Source organism: Drosophila pseudoobscura, chromosome 4 (assembly GCF_009870125.1).
Source record: "Drosophila pseudoobscura strain MV-25-SWS-2005 chromosome 4, UCI_Dpse_MV25, whole genome shotgun sequence".
NCBI classification, from domain to species: Eukaryota; Metazoa; Arthropoda; class Insecta; order Diptera; family Drosophilidae; genus Drosophila; species Drosophila pseudoobscura.
In genome coordinates this window covers 14,538,225-14,556,311 of record NC_046681.1, presented here as the reverse complement: position 1 = coordinate 14,556,311, position 18,087 = coordinate 14,538,225, and the positions used below count along the sequence as shown (strand labels likewise).

The window sequence follows — 18,087 nt, the reverse complement described above, 5'->3', positions numbered from 1 at the left end:
CCAAGTGTTTGACTGTTCAAAAACTGGAAACTTTATTCACAAAACACAAAAGTATCAGCCAAACCGAATGAAAACTACAGAACCGATGAGCCATATTAGCCAAGTATTCTGAAAGTTGTAAAACAGCATATAAGAAAAGATGTTCTAGAATTTTGACACTGACTACAGACCTTCGATGACAATGAATTGACTCTCGTGCGCGGATGTTTGGTGCGAATGCTGTCCGTGCTTCTTGGCTTTATCTGTGATCACAGAAAGAGATGACTGCGTAAGATATAGATCGTTGTATGTGGACCGGACCGACTTACGATGCACTGTGATACTCCGCTCCGTTTCGCCCAGCGCATTCTTCGCTATGCATTTGTACTCGCCAAAGTCTCGCTTGGTCACCGGTCTCAGAGTGATGCGCATCACAATCCGATAGGCGTGATCCACTGCGACGGACTCGTATGAGCCACCTTGCAGCAGCTCCGTGTCCTTCAGCCAGAAGTTCACTGATGCCGGCTGCGATTCTGTGATGCATTCCAGGGTCACTTTCTGACCCAAACCCACATAAATGGTATCATATCGTGTCCAGATTGTGGGCGCAACTGTCAGGAAAATAAAATAAATGATACTTTTATGGTATATTCTAGATAAATCTCTCTACTTACAGTTCACCACCAGCATGACGCGCTTGCTCACCGTTGGAGGAACGCCATTGGAAGCGATGCAGAGATAGGCACCCATGTGAGTCCTCTGCACTTGCCACAGCGTGAGATTTTGTCCTTCGACGCTGTAGACTTCTCGATCGCCCTCGTCTGTTAGCCAGAGTGGGGTAGACTCCTCGCGGCGCCAGGTGATGGTAGGCGTGGGGACGCCTGTTGCATAGCAAGTGAGTGTCACGTTCTGTCCCGTGGCACGCACCACATCCTGGCTGGTCTGAAAGTCAACGATATCGGGTGGCACCACCACATCCAGGTAACCCATTTGACTCTTCATGGGATCTGTGTTGATTTGGCACATGTACCTGCAGCGAATATGGTATATTTCAGCTCTTGGCCTGTCCTTATTGAATAGTACAAACCATCCGCGATCTGATTCCTGGACATCGCGTATCTTCAGCTGCCAGATGCGATGCTCCGTGTGGGAGATGGCAATGCGATGATTCTTGGTGATGACATGGTTTTGTATGCTGAGAATGGTCTGCGTGTCCACCCGCAGCCAGGCCACCTTGAAGCTAACCAGCTCGTGGACCACACAAGTGAGCAGTGCCTCGCGTCCCACGGGACTGGTTACATTGTTGATGGGGCCACTGAACTTGGGATCCGCTAGAAAGGCAGGTTGGTTGACATTTATGGCTCTGCTTATTAGAGTACTAAATGGGGCAGATATACTCGTAACGTAACTGTGGGATATGCCAGGGGTAGCAGTCCACCATGGGCTAATAGGGGGGTGGTTTATGAGGCTTGCAAATGCTAGATGTTGGCCTTTCCGCTGTACCCATTTAAAGGAACTCGGGCGAGAAAATATAATTGAATTTACAATAATTTGTTTTTCGGAAATGTTCGGCCGCCTCCCATCGTTGGCCATTTCTAATCCACATTTAAAAATATAATTATTTAATTTCTTTTCCCCGCTCATTTCTGCCTCTGTCTGCAGAATGTCAACGGCCTCAGGCGAAAGTTGTCAACGCTTGCCAGATGCCCCGCCAAAGTGGTCAAAGAAATTTCCTAAAATTATCCTAAAATTATCCAGCGGCCATAAATTTGACCAAGCGAACATTAAGCGAAGGCAAACAGCAAATAATCCAACAATTAGTTAAATTAATTGTTTATTAGGGATGACCTCCCCGCCAGTCTTTTGGTTCTTAAGATGTGAAATTATGTGCAGGAAGGTTTCAGTTTCATGCACTAGAAGAATTCAAAGAAATGTTAAGAGTTTTCAGTAATTATTCTTACAACAGTTCAAAAACCTGCAAGGCTCAAACTGATAATTTCTCAGATGGGAGGAGGGTAAATGGAATTCAACTCAACGCAATCATTTCCAGTCAAGCTCCGCTCCTCGACCACAAGCCGAAGACTTCGACATTTGCCCGTCAGCCTCTAACCGCTGGGAGACCCAACCGCACACACAGAAGTCCAGACCTCAGACCTCAGACCTGACACCCCCTAACAAAGGCGGCAAAAAAAATAGAAATCACATCACATGCCTAACAAGTAGCATGATTTTGTGGCCACGCTGCGGTCAGGAGGAGTGGAGCACGGAGCGTGGAGTCGAGTCCTTCTTTTCCTCACACACAGCAAATACCTAAATTACAATTATGACCAAATAATAACCCGAAAAAATGCAAAAGTCTAATAGAGCAGAGGGAGCTGCTAGTACCAAGAAAATTGTAAAAAGCTGGCTACTGGCTCTGGCTATGGCTCCACCCTTACATTTGCCCCGTCGCGACCACTGCCATCACCATCACCTCTTACACTGATTGCGGTGCGGGTGTGGGCGTTTTTCAGCACAAACTAGCATCCAATTGGGGGGAAGGAAGCCTACGACGATGCCATGCTATATAGCCTATAATTTGCGATTATGTTTGGGTTCGGTATGCCGGGCACACACCACTCCACCACTACCTATGGGTGTTGGGTATGGTTCGGTTCGGTTCGGTTCGGGATAGGGTAGGGGTTACCTTTCGCCATTGTTTGGCTGCCTATGGTTGCTGCTGTTATTGCAATTTGGTTATTGCATGTTTGCATATTGAAACATTCCAAAGAAAGGGACAAGCGAGACTTTTAACCATAATACACCTCTGTGTGCCCGAGTATGTGGATATTTTTCATACGTATGTCTGGCAGGTAATGCAAATTCGCATTTAACTTTGTGGCCGCTAAATGGTTTTCCTGTTTCTAACTTTGTGGCAGGAAATTCACTGTAGTCTCATAGCATACGATACTCTATATGGTCGTAGGGGTTATATTGTTGTCTCTTGACTCGATATATCTTTCTTCTCTTTCTAAAAGCTTCTCCGATTCCGTTCGCTTTTCTTTTGTTTCTAAGATTCATCTAGCATCCTCTTTGGTAATTCTCCTTTGAGTCATACTGGGCTTTCGCTTCGATCTTTAATGTCTACGAGGCACAGCTGGAATCCAACTTCTGTCTTACAGGTCCTACTATATATCTTCACCATGGAGGAGTCCTTTCCCCACACTGTTGAACTTGAAACGGAAAGTGAATGTCCTGTCTGTTAGACACTCCAACTGTCTGCCGTTTGCAGGCGGAACGCAGCACAACCAGCACGCAATGTCTGCCAAAAAAATAAAACAGCACCCGTACCCCACTGCAGGGGGACTGCACCACCGCCATCCTTAACACTTCAGCAGCAGAAAATCAGTAGCACGACCAGCCACAAAAGAGTGGAAAGAAAATTGCGCTGAGTGCAATAGGAAGTGGAAAAACGTCGCCTTTCCGCGACTGTCTGTCTGTCTGGCTGTCTGGCTGTCCGTCTGATGGCCTGCTGGGAGGAGGAATGGAGTTTTGGTTTCGGGGGGTTTCGGGACATCATTCTTGGCCCGAACCACTCACTTCTCACTTTCTTATCGCACACTGCGGCTAGCCTGCCAATATTTCTGTTTATTTTGCATTTGGCACATTGATTTAAATATACCAATATTTCTGATATATTTATCGCATTTATCGGCTTCCCAAAGTCAAGGAAAATTTGTTTTGTTTTTCTGTAATGTTCTCTGGGTTTTTGAGCTGGGTTTGGGCTTTTTGGCGCACATTTTTCCAAGCGGAAGTAGCTGCTCCTCGCTGTTCTTCTTCCTCGTCCCTATCCCTTCTGTCTGGGGAATATGTTGGCCACAGTTTATTCACTTATGGACTCGTTGGACTTCCGATTGCCAGGCGGTAGCCACCCGCCCCATTTGGCGCCCACTGCTGTTGCTGCTGTTGGTGTTTATAACGCTTTTTGTTAGTACTTTTGTTTCGGATATTTTCCACGTTAAATGTAGTCAATTAGCTGAACCTTTGCTGAGAAATTTACGAGTATGTGGCCGTTTAACTGATGTTCCTCAAAGTTTTACTGATATTTGTGGGTTGAAAATTAAAGGATCGACTAGACCGCGATAAACTTAAGGGACGATTTTTTAGTTGAAACATTTCCAAGTGATTTTTCATCTTTTAATTTTAAATTGGGTGTTGAATTTGAAATATATTTAATTAAATGTACATTATCTTCATAGAATTTGTATTTTATATGGTATCTATTTTGTACCTTTTTTTAAGCTTTCGTTGATATTCATTATAATTATTTAGTTTATTCTACGCAATGTTCATCCCTTAAAGATAGCTATTAAGAGCCAACTTACAGTTGTTTAACTCCGAGAAGCTGGCCCGGCTCAGACACACGCAGTGCAGCAGGAGCCAGACATCAGCGAAGGTTTTTCTCATATTCCCAGCTCTGGTCTGGCTTCGACATCCACTAAAGTGCCAACCAAAGTGCGAAAGTTTTGCCTAAATGTCGTACTCCTTTCTTTTATCCTTTCTCTTTGTTGTTGCCACTTTCACTGGCCAAATAGCCGCCCAAGCCGAGTTTCCGCTGCACTAATGTAAATTTATTTTTTCCGGTTTTTTTTCCAAAGTTTTTGTCTTGCCGGGGACGAACGTCTGCACACAGTTGGAACTGGCCGCGAACTGCGAGCAGCGCTGATAATCAAGTGTCAAAATTCATATTCAAAATTCAAATGCTGCCTGGCGATGGCGTTGCGCATGTGTCTTGCGGGCAGGCCGAGTGGCAATGGGGGCGAGATTGGGCGGTGCGGCCAGTAGTCAAGGTGCCCCAAGCAGCATGGCATAAAGTGGAGTGGATATGGCTGGGGTGGTAACGGCGAAGGCGAAGGCAAAGGCGAAGGTATGCAATAGTAAATGTTTCATTCATAAAGCGCCCAACGTAACATTTTCATATGCACGTGACGCTCGTCGCAGTGCTACTAGCTTTTGCTCCTAGCACGGCTATGTGACACCGGACACTAGGAAAAGGACATTTGGTTGGGCGTACATGGGAATGAACGGAGATATCCTGGCAACACTCCCTTTCGAATTGTTTCTCAATACCCATTCTAATTAACCCCCAGAAATGCCACATTCCACACATACTCGTACTTATTCGAACGTCTGCACATCTCCATCTGCCGCTAACTTTCGCCTTTCTTCGCATCCTGTGGCGCCTCGGTTTTCTGCCTCGCTTGCAGTTTCCCAACAGGTTTTTGCATGTGTGAGCTTTCCGGCATGCCGCCACGTACGAATATGGTTGGAGTTTGGCTCATTATTTGCGCACAATTAGCGCTTTTCAATAGCGATAACAATAATGATAATAGCCAAGTTGTTGTTCTTCTCCCGGGGGGAAATCTTTTGCTGGCATATGCAACTTTCTCTCGGTGCAGAAAACTGAAGAGTTTGCTCGAATTTGATAGAGTTAGATAAAGTCAAAGTACGAAGCTACAAACAAATATATATACAACTCCTACGAGTACGTATGAGCAAAATCATTTTCATACGCGATACTCAAGTAGTACAGGACTCGTTATTAGCCAGAAGGAAGCGGAATATTATTTTGTTGCTTTATTATTATAAATTTATTGTATTAAATCTCCTGAGAACCCACTAGACTATTGAAAATATCCTTGATCTTTGATATGGATACCATCGAGGATGTTTCCCCGATCACAAGGCCCGATATAGTATATCTTGTTTATCCGTTATTTGATTGTCAATCAGGAAGTTTTTCAGAGTGTAGTTTTGGATGTTTTTTCCATTCAAATTTTCAACGGGTTTTGTGTCCTCACTAGCGCCGCCCATCAAAAGTTATTTATCAAAGACACAAACCGTTGTCATGTACGTTAGTAGCGCCACCGCACACTGGGCGGAATTCCCAAATAATTGGGAAAATTTTGTTGAAACAAATATTAATTATATTTCAATATGATCATTCCTATATATGGAAAATTAATAAATGTTTTTGATAAAAATTTAGCCCTCTCATTCTGATAAAGATTTAAAGTCATTTTGTGTTAAAATTTGTTATATGTTATATACATACATATGTACATATATCGTTTTATTTTGTCAAAAAAAAAAAGAAACCCAAATCAATTGGTTCGTCTTGTGTGGAAAAAAAAATAAAGTAGAAAGTGTGCTTTAAAAGATAGTAATACTTTGAACTATTAGATCAGCTTGAGTTTAAGGCGTGATACATGATGATGTTACTGTGCTGGAAGCTCAGTTGCAACTGGTAACAATTCATGCAAATTTCTGCTCTATATATACCAATTTCTCCATTCCTAACTGTTCTTTCTGAAAATTTCTTTACTCCTTCATTCCTCTTGTAAAACTATATTACAAGTTTTACTTTTAGCTACCAATTTGGTAATAAATTGGGCAGTACAGTGGGTAGTACTGCCACTCTCAGCGCCTCAGCCCCTAAGTTAAAATCGCCGTCGTGATGTAAAAATTTGTATTTATTCTGTTATTTTATATATATTTTTCCTATATTTTCTATTACAAATATTAAAATAGAGACCGGGGTTGGGTTCGATTCCCCGTCGGCATGTAAAGAATTTGATGTATTTTTATTTTTGGTTATTTCATTTTTATTTATTATCTATTAATTTATTAATGTTTTCATATAATTTGGCTGTTAAACCCGCGTCGTAGCTTTGCCTTCAGTACATTAATCTGGAAAATCTGGAAAACAACACAATTTAAAACCCCAATACTGACTTTGACTGGAAAGTATGTGGCCTCACAGCCAGGTGGACAAATCGTGACCTGTGCGAAAAATAAATTTTACAAGCGTGACCGGCTTTTTTAAAAACACCCCATTATAATTTTCTAGAAAATATTCAGCCTTTAAATAATGATTACAGTTTTTATTATGACTCGGATGAATCGGAAATAGGCAATATAAATCCATATTATTTTGAATTAGCTGTAAAAAACAACTAATACAACAACAAAATAACAACTTTTACATAAATTGTCAGAAATAGTTAAATAATAGTATAAATTAACATAAAACCTGGCATTAAGTAAGAATTTAATTAAAATAAGAATTCTTTATCCAAAAATTTGTTTTATATTGTTATATTTACCACTATTACATTAAATACATCAAAACATCAATTACAACACAACAATCCATTCTTTAAAAATTTTAATAATTTCCTTTGTGATCACGTATACGCTGTGATGCCATCTATGGGCTATTGGGGTAGGCGAGAGTAGGGTAGGGTAGAGTGCTATATTTATAAAATATACCAAGTTTGGGAATTCCGCCCAGTTACACTGAAAACTATTAGTTGCTAACTATGTAGTTCCTAGGTTAGTTAGCTTAGACCGCTGAACACGTCATCTTGGTGGCCATTTCCAGCGAATGACTCTTCTTCGTTGAGACGTCTCTCAGCGTTGCAAACGAGCCATGGAAACGCTCCTCAAAGCTTACGAATTCCAATTTTGATTTTAGTATTCTATTCGAGTATTCTAGTTCGCAATGTCGCTACGAAAGGTTGTTTATCTATTCGTCTGCTTGTCAGCCGCCCTTTTTCCAATGATCTTGGGTGAGGAGAAAAAGAAAATTGTTTTGATATACACAACATCCATCCGGGCACTTGGAGAACTAAGAGAAATCGAAAATTCCTACATGGAACACTTGACCAGCTATGTAAGGTCTCTCCACAAAAAGGTGGATACTCTAAAAAAGTGAGGGGAGATAAACGATTCGTTCCAAAGATAAACATTTAACTGAAGGAAGTTTCATAGATACCTTTGTTCTGTGGCCCATGTGAATCTGGATAGACTTGAGAGCCGCGTTCAGTACGTGGCCAATCCTCTGAACGCGCTAGGACTGCTTCGGCGTGCCCATGAAGACTGGCCCAAGTGGTTGTCCTACATCAAAGATCAGGAAGATGTCGAGAAAATGGATAAACTTGTGGCACAAATGCCTAATGCCGTGGACATGAATGAAGCCCTAATGGGTTTGGAGCGTATCGAGCGATTCTATGACTTGAAGGCATTCGATATGGCCAATGGACTAGTTGCGGGACTTCAACTCGAGTAAGAACGCGCCCAAATATTTCCCATTCGAATACAGATACAGCCAATATAATAATTCGTCAGTACCCGCATGACCGCACCCGAGTGTCTCATCCTAGCTGACTTCATGTACAACCGATCGGAATACACTAGAGCCGCTGAGTGGTACAGACTGACATGGAATAACCTTCAGTTACCACTGAATCCGGTTGCCCGAGAATTCTACCGCCCCAATCAAGAGGAAGTTCGAAAAAGGTTTCTCATTAGCAGACTGCATGAGGGTTGGTTCAATTTAAAACGAAACGAACTGATTCTCAGAGTGATTTACTTCTTGCAGGCTCCATCGACCATATAAATGAGTATCTGGCGGAACTGTCGCAGGATCCTGCAATCCCTTTGGTATATCTAAAGCCAAAGCCCGCAGCGACTCTCATTGAACGGGGTTGCAGGGGCGATTTTCCGCCACGTCCAATGTTGGTCTGTCGCTACAATCACACCACAACTCCATTCCTGCGCCTGGCACCGCTCAAGGAGGAGGAAGTCAGTCGGGATCCACTCATATGGTTATATCACGACGTCCTATACGACAGCGAGTTCGAACAATTGACAGTCAACCTGACCAGAGCGGAGATGGTGCAGGGCTACACGGATAACTACACCACGACAGAGAAAGAGCGAATTTTCTATGTCAATATATTTGAGGGTAGCGGCGAGAAGTTGGACAGGGATCTGGTGAACCGCATGGCGGACATTTCGGGTCTGCTTACGGGAGAACACACACAACTGGGAACAGTCAACTATGGCCTGGGTAGTCATTTCCCGGAGCACGGGGACTACTCAGACATCAAGGCCAATCCGGTACGTTACCTGCAATGGAAACCACAATTACTATACCTTCAAACCCTACATCTGATTACTTAGGAACTCGTTGAAGAGGGCGACCGTTTAGTCACCTTTCTGTTCTATGTGAGTAACTTTATAATGTCATATCATGTTCTTTTGACATCATTTATCCACCGCAGATGACCGATGTCCCGCTGGGAGGTGCCACCATATTTCCGAAAATAAATCTCACCATCCAGCCGAAGAAAGGATCCGCCCTGTTCTGGTACAACATCCACAACGATTGGGAGCCGCATGTGCTAACACGGCACGCAGTGTGTCCCACGATCGAAGGCAACAGATGGAGTAAGTTATACATATGTATATTACTATATCTATTACTATACTATATTGTTTTCTCTATTTAGTCTTAACCAAGAGTTTGATGGCCTATGATCAGATGTTTGTCAAACTCTGCTACAAGTAGATCCTCCCCTTTTCTTCATACATTGGGTATAAAATGGCCTTTTATTTAAAAATATCTTACAGTCTATGGCTAAATACACACACATTTACCTTCTTAAAATGGTTATAAATACTACTGAGAAATTCGAGCTATATCTAAAAGGATCTTATATTGATTCCCAATAAATATTACTTCGTTTCTAAATGCTACTGCTAATGCTAATGCTAAACTGATTCCAAATCCTCCCACAGACAATACGTAATGTGCCCAATATGAGCCACAGGTCTGGTGGGATATCCATATATGTATGAGTGTTATTTCATTTCGGTTTGGATACAGATCTTCAAATGTCTTCCTTGCCATTGGCATTGACTGCTGGCTTGCTGGGTGGCACATAGAACCACCAGGCACACAGAAAGAATACCACGGATCCAAGCTTGCAAATCAACGCCAAAAGCCACATGTAGCTGTCGGAGAATAATAATAGTGTATTAAGATACTCTATAGGTAATCCTTCAGCTTACCGGCTTATATAGAAATTATCGTAGACGAGACAGGCTCCTCCTCCCTGCTCGTCGCAGGACTCGTGCCACAAAATGCAGGACTCATCAATCAAAGCTCCGAATATAAGAGGAGCGGGTATAGTGCCCAGCAGCCGTACCTTGATCCACTGCAGCCCCAAGGCAAAGGAACGCTGTTCGTCTTGAACGCATCTAAAGGGTGGAACGCCAAATAATATGAGAATTCTTCGCAGGACATGTCTATAACGAGATTACCTCAATGTGGCGGACAGAGCCGGCATCGTAGCGAGGAACGTGAAGATCATCAGGACGAAACAGAGGCACACGAAGTACGGCAGACTCTGGCACGTGGAGTCGCACTTCAAGTTGGTGGCATCCGGATGTAGAGCGACGCCATCGTCCACCCATCCGACACTCTCGATGCAGCTGCAGTTGTGATAGCGCTTCAGACTCTCCACATGCTCCTCCTGGCCACAGCCGGCGAAGCAGGGACTGTAGTACATGACGCCATTGGTGCCGCAAATGGGATCGTAGTTGGTGCGACTGCAGCCACAGTTCGCATTGCAGTTGGACACCAGCTCCGGTGGTCCGCTCCTGGCCTCCAGATTGTACGAGGTAGTGACGCCCGCAAACCACGGATTGGGACAAGACACCAGGAAACAGAAGGTAAAAAATGCCGCCACCGTGGTGGCCATCAAACACATTTTGATGATGCCGCTGCAGGCGAGATTCCACTTCTTCACCAAATAGCCGCCCAGAAAGGTGCCACCGCCGCCAGCTGGCACCGTAATGAGTCCCATCACCAGAGCGGAAAGCATGGGCGAAATGCTGAACTGATTCTCGATTTGCTTGGGCAGAAAGGCGGCGAATCCGGCTATAACCAGACCCTCTGTAGCCCCGGCCAGGTTCAGGAAGAAGAATGTGGGATTCTTCAAGAGACTGAGTACCGCATGAGGCAGTTGCCCCAGTCGCCGCCGACCACCGGACAGGCCACAAGATCCATCTGATCCCTCCGATCCCTCTGATCCAATCTCCGCCACCGTTTTGGTTGCATGCGCCTCAGAGACCTTCTCCAACTGCAGTTTATCCGCTCCCGGCAGTGATTTCGGATATCCAAAGATGGGTATGGCTATAAGGAGGCACATTCCGGCGGCGAATATGAAGCCTAGCCACCAGGCACCAATCCAAACCTTGCTGTCGCTGGTCAGGCTCAACCTACGAGGAGATGGGAAATCGATTAGACTCTGTGCTGGAAAGGATTGGGGTTCAGTTCTCCTGCCCTGCTCGTGTAAATTAACTGAAATGGGAATTTATGTTTTCCACGGCGGTAACAATAGGTCGCCCAAAAATCTCTCGTAAACACGCAAAAAATCATAAACAAAATTTTACATGTTTTCCACATAATTTAAGGAGTTGCTGGAGGGGGACTCCCGAGTGATGGGAAGGAGGTGTAGCAGACATTATGACTTATGGCATCTCCTTGACAATAAGCCATGCGGTCGACTCTTTTGTATCCATGTGTATCCCTCTGCTTGGCTGCTTGTTGCTTTGGCTTCCATCCACCCCATCCTTCTACCACCCCCTGTGCTGGTATCCCCATTCCGCTCCAGGGGATGAGGGGAAGTGGGATGTGAATCAAACAAATGCTCATTCGCACCTTATTTCCTTGTTGTCAGCACGAAATGTTGTTTTATTACTCTCTAGAGATATTTACCCGGCACAGTGCTTTGTGGCATTTGCCGTTGCCAGAGTAACAAATAAGCCCCGCAGTACCCAGCATACTCCTGCCTCTCCTGGGAGCAGCTTGGAGTCACCTGCCAGACCCCCACAAACACTCCTTCAGCTGCTACTACTACTGCTACTAAGTCGCGCGATTAATAACAATCATTGCCAGCTTATCAGAGATGCACACTTACTGGACGGGGTCCACGGTCATCCAGTCCGTGTAGATGAGCAGCAATTGTCCGCCGAGTACGTAGCCAATGGCGGGTCCAACGGTGGCCATCGTATAGTAGATGCCTGTCAAAAAACATCGAGTTATAGCATCGGAAACTCTTCAATTAAACTTCAATTTGAAACGGTTCGAATTGTCATCGCATCTGGGTTGGATAGCAAACTCTCTCCCTTCCAGCTGGTCTTATCATCTGACTGCATCTTAATTTGCATGACAAAAGTCTTCAATTGCGACCTTCATTTACAATACATTGAAATACAGTGCGTTTCGGGTATTTAAGGCGGTGGAATGTTTACTCTGCTATAATTTCATCTTCTACGATAGTTTCTAAAAACTTAAGTAATCATTAATGATGTCTAAATCTCTGACAAAGAGATTTATCTTATCTCGCATAAGCCAGTAAGAAATCGGAACATTTACAGAGTAATTGACTATGTCTCCTGTAATCTGCTTATACTAGAACTATTACTAGGTGTACATCTTTGAAACGCACCTTACTATCTTTCCTTTGAGGCTTACGCCTTCGAATATACTCTCAGTGAAGGAAAACGCCTCAGCCAAAGCGAATTTCAATTGTCTCAAAGCCAGACAGACAGACAGGACTACTCGTACTCGTACTGAAGCCGAGGCTGGACGGGTTTGATAATTTCACTGTCGTCTTTCGGATGCCACGATAAACTTAACTAAGAGGCAATAAATTTCCGCTGGCGTTCGTTTTCTTCCCTGGACTCGAGTCTAAGTCTGAACTGAGTCAGCAACAATCAGGAGCAGCCGTCGCCGTCGCCATCGCAGGCGGCTGCTCTTTAAAATTGGGTCAACAAGGGGAAGGATGGCTGGCACGGCACGAGACCTCTGTCACAGGATTGGGATCGAGATTTCCTGCGAGCTAGGAGCTGGGAACTGGGAACTGCGAACTGAGCCTGGGGCACAAACAGTAAATACTGTTTGCTTCCCTTTGTAACCGATGTCGCAAATAAAAATAAATATTCATGTGTGAGAGCAACTAGCAGATACTTTGGATACTCTGTTTGATACGTCCCTATAACCAAACCACCCCAGGAGTGCGATATCCGAAGAGTGTGGGTATTTGTGCATAGTACTTCATTTGTTGTGCGACTCCAGACAAAAGTAAAGTTTTTGCGCGTCTTATCAATGAGACGTTGCCGTCCCGTAGCCATTGCCGTTGCCGTTGCCTGCGAAACTTACCCAAGTAAACAGATGACATCTTCTTTGAGACATTCTCATCGATGTATGTGACGCCCAGTGTGAAGAGGGGTGCAGCACCGGCACCATGGAGCAGTTGAGCCCCAAAGAACAGCCACACGGTCCACGTTAAACTATCGTACTCCTCGCGCTCTCCATTCCCAGCATTTACCTCGCAGGAGTATTGCTGCAAGGATATCAGAGATTTAGTTGCCATGACAGCTAGTCGCATCTACTACTGCACCATTGTCTGATTCAGATTCGGGTTCGCATTGGGGTTGCTGCTGCTCCCCATCTCACAGACATTCGCCTCGGCAATGGTGGCCCGATAGGGACCCACCAGGAAGTTGGGCAGCAGGAAGATCAACGAACCAAGACCCATCACTATCAGTCCGATGGCAATGAAGCGCGGCTTGGAGGCACCCTTCCGTCCGCCATAGTAGGTGACAGGCACCAGGCAGGCGAACGAGGCCAAGTCGTAGCCACTGGCCACCAGGCCCATCTGTCTCGAGCGCAATCCGAAGCGCCGCTCTATAGTCGAGATTGAGACGTTGATCAATCCGTTGACAATCAGACCTGAAAGAGAAAGTTTGGTCCGTCAATACAAGGATAGATTTCCGTTCGCTTTCATCCCCTGCTATCTATCATCTGGGGCAGGGATCATCCCCCAACTTTAGTGAGTGAAGAATATGATTTTATGACTCCAGAGAGGCAGCAGTTTAACAGATTGTAATACAATACAGAGCGCTACAGGATAGGACACGAGGGCGGAAGCCAGTGGTGTTTTGACTGATGGAGGAGGTGTTACCGGGGGGCGGGTCATAAATTAAATATCTGTACGACAAATTGATTTTGAGCTTAGGCGCATTTTCTATTATAAATCTGTTATTTCTGCGAACGCCTCTCCGCTCTCGACCCACTGCCATTGTATTGCTTAGAATATTATTTTTTTTGTGGCCCCCCCTCCGGAACAACAAATTCAATTTATTTTCCAATAATCGTCTCGTGTTTGAAAGAGGTCCGGTCCGGTCCGGTCCTCCCGTGGTCATCTGCCGGACTTAAAGGTGTCCTAGGAGCGTGGCAGACGACGATGACACTTACGAGTCATTTACCCCACTAAGTGCAATCATTTAATATTTCACCAGGAAAACCCTGAGACTTTGAAGGGGAGACATGGGCGGGAGTCTCTGAAGTGCGTGTGTGACCTTTTGCCAAGGAAGTGAAGTGCCGACGGCTGCTATGGCTACGTGACAATCTCCTATTTTGCATGGACATCGATTGAAGTAAGTCCTTTTGCGGCCATGTGGAAATATTGATGAAAACTGTTTGTCTAATTAGCACATGATAGACTTTAAGATGCGAATATCAACATTAAGTATACAAAAAAAAAAAGAAAATGTATAGAAAATACGTGTGCTATCAAGAATGCTTTCAATTTCATAGGTAATTATCAGAATCAGTTCGAGAATCAATTAAAGTTTAGATTATGTCATATGTTAGCACCATATAATCATATGTATCCGCAGGAATTTAAGAAACTGATTCATTATCTTCTTTATGGACCAGTTTTGCCACAGTGTAAAATCTATAGTAGTTCCAAGAAAGGGTCTATAAATATTCCTATATTCGACTGTGCCTCTGCCATTGACTACTTAAATAGGATCATCGTTTGGATCAAAACATTCGCATGCATGTGCTTCCACCTGGGGAGTGCAGTCACCAGAGTCGAGTCTCATTTCCATAGAAAGATACTCGGGTCGGGCTCTGTTCTGTTCTGCGGCATAAGCAACAACAATAAACCATTTGAACCATTTGATGCATGGCGAGCGAACGCGACAATCCAAAATTGTTGCGGATGATTTATGTTAATTCCGTGTCAACTGATTAATATTTTCGGTCACGTGCCGTCCGAAACCGTATCCGATCCATCCTGTGGGCAAGTCCAGCAAACATTGCAGGCGCGAGAGCAGCGGGTGGGCCAATGGAGGATGGATGGAGTACTGGTACTGGGTACTGGTACTGGGGTACGATGCTTCTATGTGACTCCCAAAAGCGAACCGGAAGCATTCCCACGTCGAGGGTCAGTGGGCAGCGCAATGTGCAACAGATGCCGGCAGCCCAGTCATGCAGCAGAGACTGCAAGAGCCCAGTTTGCTTACAGCACACGGCCAAGACATAAATACGAGGGCAGGGCAAAATTCAACCAGAGATGTCCACGTGATGACCTCAAATCGAGATCCTATTGGAGAAAATCTTGAAACTTTTCGATTTTCAGCTTAACAATCAATATGGAATGAGATGTAGAATTCAAAAGGAGTTCAACATAAATGTAAGTATTTAAAAAAAGCTCTCCGATTGGAAAAAAGCATAATTATAAAAATAGTAGAATAGCTTAGATTTATATTCAAATTGAAATTTGTCCGAAGATACATAAAACTATTGATATGAAAAACCATTTTGGGATATGTCAAAAAAATGCGACTTTAATAAAAAATAATACGAATAGAAATAATAATAACTAAACATTTTAAAATATTATAATACGGGTATAACCTTCTACATATATTAATACTATTCTAATTATTGTCGTATCGGGCAATAAATCATGATTTCCTATATGTGTACATATGTGCATATATTGAGCATACGAAATAATTTTAGCTCCCGCTCACGCGCTCATCTCCGAGTGTCCTTTTGGCAAGCATCCAAAAATTGCCAAACTGGCCTCCATCCAGCGAATGCACTTTTGCAAATTTCATCTCATCTAATCCCTGGAACATAGCCTAATCCCTCGAAACAGGCATAAACGTGTCGACAGTTTCGGGGAAATTGGCGAATTTTAATTAACCGCGTGAACCCGTAAGGAGTGGAACCCGAACTCGAAGCTAAAGCTACCCGTAGCCATGGACACCACGGTCTCCGTTCAGTGGAGGAGGATGGGCTAGGGGTTGGGTTGGGTAAACAGCGATTAACATTGTTTTGATTTATGCCGCCTCCCCCCAGCAGCATCACTGGACTCACGCCCATGCCCCATCCCACCAAAAATGCCTATGACAACGTCAAGAGATACCATCCCACTCCGACGCCTTGGTTCCTTGTGGAGAACCATTTACACTTCACCGGGCCTTTCAAACTATTCAAAGTGAGTGGATTTTTTGAGGTTAATGCATCCTCGGGCTAGAAAAGCCAACTCCCTCGACTGCTCCAGGCTGATATTAATTTTTAATTTGCGTCTATTCATTGCAACTTCAACCTGCTTCTGGCCCCAGCTCCAGCTCCAGCAACAGCTCCAACCTCAAACCCTTTTGGGCGAAGCGAACACTCTTATCTGTTGCACACAGACTTGGGCCGGGTCTCAGGATTTGCTCAGGATGCTAATGAAGCGATGCGGATGTGCATGGCATTGTCTTTCGGAGTACAGGGCCAGGCGTACAGACTCCTGGTTCAAAGTTTGCCCAGCTCTTTCCAGGAAAGTTTTCTTTATTTGTGTAATAATCCAAAGAAATATGCTCGCTGGCTACAATGTACGAGTATTTAAGGGGGCATAGGAATTAACTCAGAATGGGGTATATCCTATAAATATTATTTCATTAAAATTTAAATTTCCAAAGCATGCAAATACATATATCTTAATCCGGTTGGTGGTTAAATTTTTTTGGATGCTTCAAGTGTAACCTTCACTGCGTTCCACAAAAACTGAATAAATAAAATACTGCGTGGGTCGAAAGTTCGCGCGAGACGAGCCATTTAAACGAATTAAGTGGCGAGCCCCCACAAGAAACGATTCTCTGGATTCTCTGGACTGGTCTGGATCCAGTGGCCGACTCACCTTGCAACGCACCGCCCCAGCAGAGCCAGAAGAGCGCCCACTTGGCGGTGCAGAAACGTTGCAGCCACTGCGGTTGAAAGCTGCACCAGCCAAAGCGCTGGTCCACCTGTAATGCCGCATCTGTATCCGTGTCCTGGTCTGCCCCAGAAGCACTGCCCACCCGGCTGGAGCGGGCACTATTATTGTTGTTCACATTGGCACACTTTGGATTGACGGTGGACTCCAGTGCCACAGGAGTAGCAGCAGCAGCAGCTGCATCCGCGTCCGCATTAGTAGCCACAGTTGCCATCGTTTCACTTTCCCCTTCACTCAATGTCCCAACGAGAGAGAATATTTGCGACTGCGATCCGCACCGAACGACACTCGAAGTGGAACTGAACGCAGATATTCCATCTGCCACAGAATGAAGCTCGGCCTCACGCCCCCAGCCTGACTTCTGTGTGCGTGTGCGTGTGCGGGGCCCAACAGCGAAGGACTTGCCACAAACAGAGCTCTGTTAAGAAGCCACCCCCACTGTGGCAGCAGCCACCCACACCAACAGCACATTTACAGCGCGACACATTCATGAATGAAATTTTTACGCTTCCTTGCCACACACACACCCACCCACTCGTGCCTCCTTCCACCTGTCATCTGTACAACATATGTATGTGCATAACATATCCCTTGGTCTTGGGCTCATATCAACAGATGTCATAACGTTTTCATATAGTTTTAGGAAGAGCAGTGAATAAGTAGAAGTAATGTTCTCCAGAGATAGTCCGCCAGAAGATAGATAATCCTTACAAAAAATATTTTATATTTTCATTACAACTTTCAAAAGTTTATTCAGTAAATTTTTCGGTTTAGTAGGTCTGCTTTTTTTCTTTACTAATTTATAAACTTAGATTATGAAAATACGTTTAATTTGCCAATGCAACGAAAAATCATAGGTACAGAATATGAATTCACTGTTCAAAGTACCGAAAGTGTTGATCAATCAAACATTTAAATGAGTTTAAGTTTCGATTGCCGAATTTAAGAGGGGTGTCCTGTCTAGCAATAAGGCCTGAAAGCACCAAAAATCGTTCCATCTTTTCTTTTCATTGGTTTTCTGTTGTTTTCTTTTGTAAATTAAGTACGATACAATGATCAAATGTTTAAGTAAGGAGAAGAAAATGTTTCGATTGGTGCATTTTGGAAAATAGTATTTGAATAAAAACTTGCTCGCTTTTGCCTACTTAATGTA

General features: G+C 44.2%; 4 protein-coding genes across 5 annotated transcripts; 2 read left to right on the top strand and 2 right to left on the bottom strand.

Moving 5' to 3' along the window:
- Nucleotides 1-7: 7 nt before the first annotated feature.
- Nucleotides 8-4,697, bottom strand: DIP-iota (Dpr-interacting protein iota). Of its 2 annotated transcripts, XM_033380819.1 has the most exons (6): nucleotides 4,344-4,694; nucleotides 1,067-1,310; nucleotides 654-1,009; nucleotides 309-590; nucleotides 171-242; nucleotides 8-108 (listed from the first exon to the last, which is right to left on the bottom strand). In XM_033380819.1, exons 1-6 carry the CDS (start codon nucleotides 4,423-4,425, stop codon nucleotides 17-19), a joined length of 1,128 nt encoding a protein of 375 aa, XP_033236710.1. In that variant the 5' UTR covers nucleotides 4,426-4,694; the 3' UTR covers nucleotides 8-16. The 2 variants fall into 2 exon arrangements, with proteins under 2 accessions (XP_033236710.1, XP_033236709.1); XM_033380818.1 differs by having other exon boundaries at nucleotides 171-590; nucleotides 4,344-4,697.
- Nucleotides 4,698-7,496: 2,799 nt separating this feature from the next.
- On the top strand, nucleotides 7,497-9,472 carry LOC6902359 (prolyl 4-hydroxylase subunit alpha-2). Its single transcript, XM_015181460.2, has 7 exons — nucleotides 7,497-7,731; nucleotides 7,792-8,085; nucleotides 8,149-8,345; nucleotides 8,402-8,922; nucleotides 8,986-9,030; nucleotides 9,087-9,252; nucleotides 9,315-9,472. The coding sequence occupies exons 1-7, from the start codon at nucleotides 7,523-7,525 to the stop codon at nucleotides 9,371-9,373; spliced, it is 1,491 nt and encodes a 496-aa protein (XP_015036946.2). The 5' UTR covers nucleotides 7,497-7,522; the 3' UTR covers nucleotides 9,374-9,472.
- Nucleotides 9,396-17,257, bottom strand: Oatp26F (Organic anion transporting polypeptide 26F). Its single transcript, XM_001355760.4, has 7 exons — nucleotides 16,860-17,257; nucleotides 13,275-13,606; nucleotides 13,034-13,217; nucleotides 11,790-11,892; nucleotides 10,129-11,088; nucleotides 9,877-10,065; nucleotides 9,396-9,819 (listed from the first exon to the last, which is right to left on the bottom strand). The coding sequence occupies exons 1-7, from the start codon at nucleotides 17,146-17,148 to the stop codon at nucleotides 9,696-9,698; spliced, it is 2,181 nt and encodes a 726-aa protein (XP_001355796.3). The 5' UTR covers nucleotides 17,149-17,257; the 3' UTR covers nucleotides 9,396-9,695.
- Nucleotides 15,598-16,613, top strand: LOC117184222 (uncharacterized). The gene is made up of 2 exons (XM_033380823.1): nucleotides 15,598-16,172; nucleotides 16,300-16,613. Exons 1-2 carry the CDS (start codon nucleotides 16,017-16,019, stop codon nucleotides 16,576-16,578), a joined length of 435 nt encoding a protein of 144 aa, XP_033236714.1. The 5' UTR covers nucleotides 15,598-16,016; the 3' UTR covers nucleotides 16,579-16,613.
- Nucleotides 17,258-18,087: the final 830 nt, after the last annotated feature.